General features: G+C 37.2%; 1 protein-coding gene across 3 annotated transcripts in view; it reads left to right on the forward strand.

Annotated features, from left to right (window-relative positions):
* The window catches only part of tbc1d4 (TBC1 domain family, member 4), a 60667-nt gene extending 57985 nt beyond the window's left edge, over nt 1-2682 (forward strand). For all 3 annotated transcript variants that reach the window (XM_088644459.1, XM_088644461.1, XM_088644462.1), the window contains one exon: nt 120-2682. In XM_088644459.1, the coding sequence (XP_088500585.1) occupies nt 120-350 (231 nt within the window). In that variant the 3' untranslated portion in view covers nt 351-2682. The remainder of the gene's footprint in view (nt 1-119) is intronic.
* Nucleotides 2683-6000: the final 3318 nt, after the last annotated feature.

A 6000-nucleotide genomic window follows, 5' to 3' on the forward strand; every position in this document is an offset into this window, starting at 1 on the left:
TTTGACAAGAAATGGATAAGTGTGTGGTTATCTTATCCTTAATGTGAGTTGTGCAGATATAGGTTTTTAGAAGAAGATCTTGTGTATCATAAGACAGAAGGATTTTTTTTGTACTGCAGGCTGCCCGTCTTAAAATACAGAGCCTGGAACTTACCATGGAAAACTTTCTAACTCGGGAGAGTAAAATGAAGCACTTGATTCGTTCACTGGAGCAGGAGAAGGCAGCCTACCAAAAGACCATAGAGCGCATGCGGAGCAGCCTGCCACAAGACATGCTGTCTGATGTCGAACTGACAGAGATTAAGTGTGGCTCAAATAGCAAAGCAAAACCAGGAAACAAAAAGCCATGATGCTGAAATATGGTAAGGTGTCATGCAGTATGTTATTCCCTTTTGGATGAATATAAAAAATAAATAAGGAAAAAAAGCCTTGCCTACAGAGACTTTAAAAGCTTTGGCCTATGACATTTTGAAAGCAAAGTGTTGTGAGCCAGTTAAAGCTTGCAGGCCTTTGTAATATCAGTGTAGAAATACAGAGCTTCACCTGGGTGTCCATTACTGTATCATACAAATAATCCTTGAATGTCAAGCAAATAAGAGCTTTTCTTTAATGAAACAGTGTAATGGTAAGTGTAATTAATATTTCGACATGAGAAAACCTTTTGTTTTTTCATGGAAAAAATCACTGTGTTGAAATATGGGGTTTAAGTACCTTACAATAATATAATTCAAAGTGAATTGCAATGTTTTGAAATTAAATTTTGCTTTTCATGTACAACCTTATTCCATATACTCTATTTTGGGACACACAAAAGACAATGTTGTATGTATTGAAAATACTTGAAAAATGTTGAATGTATTTCCCTTCCAAAGAACAGCATGTATGAAATCTGTTTTGTGCAAAAAGAATATATGTGTGGAATCAAATAAACTGGCCATAAGGCTTTGCTCTTAACACTGAATATTAAAAGCTGTACAGCCTTCCATCACAACATAGAATTTGCAACAAAGGGATAGCTACTTCTGTAGCGCTGTGTGATACCAAAAACATTACTGGCTTCTTACAAGAAAAGCTAAACCCAAAGTTCAGTCAGAATTCAAAACTGTAGTCGCGAGAGTCATTGGCTTCCTGTGTTGCAGACTTTGGTGTTAGACAGAGGTAATTAACAGCTGCAGTCTAGTGATTCCTTTGCCAGTTCTCATCATGACACTTATACTGTAAGTTTAATGCAAACTTTGCTGGTGTGATCACAGATTGCATGCTATGCAGTTACACAACTGATGCTAGTAGATAGTGTCCGGAAAAAAGTAAAAAGTGCTTTACAGTCAGATTTTATGGACATTGTATCTATAATTTTTCATGATTTAATTTCTTTTGTAAGTGTAGGTGTTCTAAGCTTCTTTAAGAAAGACACACTAGACAAATTCTGTCCCCCAAGGCTGTTACTGCTTTTTGATTTTTATTGTTAGTTTGCTCATTCTGTGATGGGGATGTTGCCTTTTTTTTGTTTTCGGTATTGTCTAACCTGAGAAAGTCAGATCACACTTCGGTGTGAGAAACCATGAGCAGCATTGCAGCTGTTCACAAACCTAAACAGTGAGGTTAGAATATTACTCAAAGTGGAAAGTTCTGTGCCCCTGTGAAGCATTTTTTTGGTCTGCTTTTGCTCTGTTTTTTATCTTCATGATGTGTTGGTTCTTTTTCATAACCTTTGCAAAAAATTGTTTTGATCCTTTCTTAAACACACGCTAAACTCATCAGGTTCTAGTCAGGCTCAGGTCATCCACCAGGAAGATGAGACACTGCAGTCCACAGTTGTTACAGTAAGAAGTTTTGTACTTGCTTTTACCTGTAGTAGGTAATGAACCAGAAATGTGATGTTTATCAATATTTGTAAATATTGTCCAGATAATTGACAAATATTATTTAGAAACTGCAGCTTCTTTTTCAGATTTACTGGATTCTGAAATGGTTGGGAATTTACTGGTGTTTGCCTGGCCTAAGATATTATCTATATCTAGAAACCACCAAAAATTAGAACTAATTAATGATTGGCCATTTTAAATCTATAGAGAGAGAGTTATCTTTTCCAAGTCACATTTTATTTTTGTGGACTAACTAGGACTTAAAGAGATGTTTATTATTTTGTCTGTGAGGATTGTTTTCTGTAACTTCATACAAAATCTTAGATGCTACAAGATATTTTGTGAACTCCTCAGAAAAACACCTCCAAACCATTTCAGTTTGTTTGCAGATACAGACTATCTTCTATTGTTTTGTTTTCTTTATGTTTGGTTAGTTAAGCATTTTTCTGACAAAGTGCCAAAACTAGCATTGCTTTCCTCAACCAGTATTTTTAATGAAACTTCAAGAAGTTATTAATGATCACTATGCAATGTAGTCCTTGAAAATTAAGAACGTGAATATAGAAAAGGGTAAAGGGTAAACTGATGTACTGGTATACTTAAGTGTTTGAGAAAAAAATGTGCTGCCCATCCTCTGTCATTTCCTATTCTATGTAGCACATGATGCAGCTTTCACTGTAGAAGACTGTCTGCTGTATAGTATTTGTCTGGTGCAGGTTTTTATGATGTTGGGGTTACCAGGAATCATTTGGCAATGAAATAGCCATTGTAAATTACATTGTTACAAAACACCAATAAAACAGAATGAAAAATACAATTAATTTTTGTATCTTGTTATGTCTGAGAATTTTGGTTTCATTACAAAATGAAGTAATTGGTGGAACTGCTCTGCTTTGACCAGATGTGGAACATGACTTAGTTTTTCATTGGTGAAAGACGATAGTCTTTTAAGAACACCAAAGAACACCGACCAGTCTAACTCCATGGATTATAGGTATGGGCAAACTCAGGGTAGCTGAAAAATAATTGATTTTATTTAGTTTAGAATGAAGAGCATTATGGGTCAATCAGTTTAAGGTAGTGAAGAAATGGACCGTGAAGATCAATTCAAAACACATACTTTAAATTTTAAACATGAAAGTTAAACACAACATAGTTTCCGTAACCTGTTCAAAGTTGTTATGGGCTCGTACTGCATGGCTGCAAATTCATTGTTATGGAGTATGATTCAGTGAGATCTTTGTAGAAAATAGTTAACACAATTAAAGAATTAATAAGGTTCTAGGTACCAAACAAAAGGTCCATCTCTCATGTATTACACCTCTTCATCCTCCTTCATGGTTTTTCCATCCATGGTTTCGCATGCTTGAGGTATGTGGTTGTGCCTGGCCTGAGAGGCATCTCCGGGGCTCAGTTCAAAATTCACTCGCATGGATTTTCCCCATTGTCGACCATTGCATCTCCCCTGTTTCATCACACCAACCAGGGGGGTACTGCACTCAGTAACTAAAGGTACATGCTTTGTGTTCGTTTTTATAGTATAAAACCTGTGTGATACTGGATTTGTTTTCTCTTACCCACTGTTGCCCTTGGGCATATTTATGTTGATCTATCTATTAGGTACTGTATACACTATACACTTTTTCCATTATTGATGACAGATCAGTTGTGTATTCTGTAATTTCCCACACGGGATTAAGTATCTATTCCCTTCATATAAGGAGGACAGGGTGAACTATAAGTGTTTATATATTCCATACATCCCAGGTCTAGACATACAGTACATAGACTAGATGCAAATCAATCTTGGAAGAATCTAGGAGTCTCCTAAGAGGATAAGGTGTTACTGTGTGTTGTTATACCAGTTTCTCATGTCCCAGGGCTCCAGTGCAGGCCAGTTAATTGGCCTTTTAATCAAATAAGTTATCAATGTTCATTTTTAGAAAAATAAATTTAGTTTGTATTCCCCCTCCAACAGAAACTGAAGATGCTTTAAATTTAATCTTTCAGTTTGTTTTTAATTCAAATGATTTTAATTTTTTTATACTGTATGCTTACAATATAGCTTTTCTGTCTTGCAGTATTATTGTTTCATAGGAATCTTCTGTGCTGGTTTACAATGACAGTAATTTGTTTTGTCAAAAACGTTTCAAAAACAGGTGAGGACTAAAAGACTTTTCCTGTGAAAAAAGCTACACAGAAAATGCCTCTACACACACGATTGTCGTAGTACCTTTTAGTAGTGTTAACTGGTATAAAAGTTCTGTCTTTTAAATACAAATGTACAGCAATAAGCTCTGAAATGGAAAATGACAATGACAAGTGAGTAAGATGTGTGCAGACTGTACATGTTCATTTGACCTTTAAAGTTCTGATTTTGTCTTCAGGGCTCCACGTTAGGTGTGTATGTGCTTCAGAAAAAAAGGCTGGTCACAGTCTAATTCTATTCAGCTGCTTTGTGCTCATCGTCAGAGGAAACAAAGGAAATGGGCTCATGAAGATAGTATCTACTGTTTTGCAGTTCAGTGTGTGGTACGTCCGGATATTTTCTTTAGTTGGAAGACTCATTTAGTAGATATCTCAGTGAGAAAGGGGGTTGCATGGTACAGATCTTAAGTCTTCATGTTAAAGAATTATCTTGCATCCAAAACAAGGACACATTCCATCTCTGTTCCCACGTGATAACAGTGACATTGCTGGGGAAATGCCTTGATACAGGGAAAGTCCAATGTGAGCTTGGTATTCCTGGAAATGTGCACTTAATAGTCTCTTGATGGTTTTTGTTTTATTATTAACAACATTTAATGATCTCTTGGGCCTGTTCTGTTACATTTATTACATGATTTTATTTATCACTGTTAGGGATCTTAAAATATAGAAGCAGTGCTTCATAAGTATAGAGAATGAAAAAGAAAAGCCTACACTGTCTCAGGTTGGAACTGTGCTTTCAGTGGGGGATGGGGGTAGGTGCTCTTTTGCCTTATAAGGCTGTTCTTATTGCTTGTGTCAGAGAACATCGTTCTTTAAGCTCTGCAACTTAAGACTGGAAGGCATCGGGAGAAAAGGCTGAACCCTGAAAAGAAAATGTATATATGCATGTGTGTGTGTTATATATAAATATTCAGTTGGTTTTTAAGTGGAGAGAAATATTAAAACAATTCCCCCAATACATGCATAAACAGCTTATACTCTTCCTGGTCTGGAACTAAACTTAGCAAAAAGTGAAAACGTTCAGGTGGTTAGCTGCGTCAGCATACATAAATTGCAAAGGAACAAGTAATAGGTTTATTCCAAGCTGAAAAGAGAAGAATAAATACAACGTTTCAGCTGCGGAGCTGAAATGTTGAGTTTTCTTTCTTTTCAGCATGGAATAAACCTATTACTTGTTCCATAATGTGAAAATACTGTGTTCTGAAAGCATAACACATTAATGTAAACTTACATGTTTTGGATGATGTGGCCTCTGTCACACCTCAGCAAATAAGTCTGATACGATGAGGTATCAACTGTAAAAACCCAAAAGGTAAGCAGTATTTGCACAATTTTTTCAAAATGAGCTATTCTGCTAAACTGAAGTAAGACATTTTGATTCTGTCTCAGTGTTTTGGTTAGTTTCTGCGTGTCGGGATTGCTTGAGCGGCTCCCACTGTTTCAGCAGAAGCAGTGCTGGTAGTCTGATTGTGCTTCAGAGGAGCTTCTCTGGGAGCAGCTGGGATGGAGCACAATGAGACGCAGGTGCTGTGAATCCAGCCCACAGCCTGTGACCTGAGGGTCCCGCCAGGCTGCTCCCTCGTGTCCTCTCTCCACTCCACTGTTGAACGGGACACACAGAGTGTCAGGAAGATGAGTGTGCGCCGTATTGCATTCAGACACATCTACCAGATTTCAAAGCGCCCTTTATTAGCTCGCCCTGTATGGAAAACAAAATGTGTTTTTCATGACTTCTGGTGCTGCAGCAGAACATGTAGGAGCTAGAAGGACAAATCCAGCCGAGCTCTTTCTCAGTTGCTGTGTGATGGAAGACAGTGCCAGAAAATAATCTCAGATATTGAAATTGTATTGTGTTTGAGTAATACAGGAGCAGAGGATGGTGGTGGGCATAGCTGTAGTTGCCTTCCCACACTGCAGGGACAGA

This window comes from Lepisosteus platostomus, chromosome 2, assembly GCF_059453375.1.
Source record: "Lepisosteus platostomus isolate fLepPlt1 chromosome 2, fLepPlt1.hap1, whole genome shotgun sequence".
Classification (NCBI taxonomy): domain Eukaryota; kingdom Metazoa; phylum Chordata; class Actinopteri; order Semionotiformes; family Lepisosteidae; genus Lepisosteus; species Lepisosteus platostomus.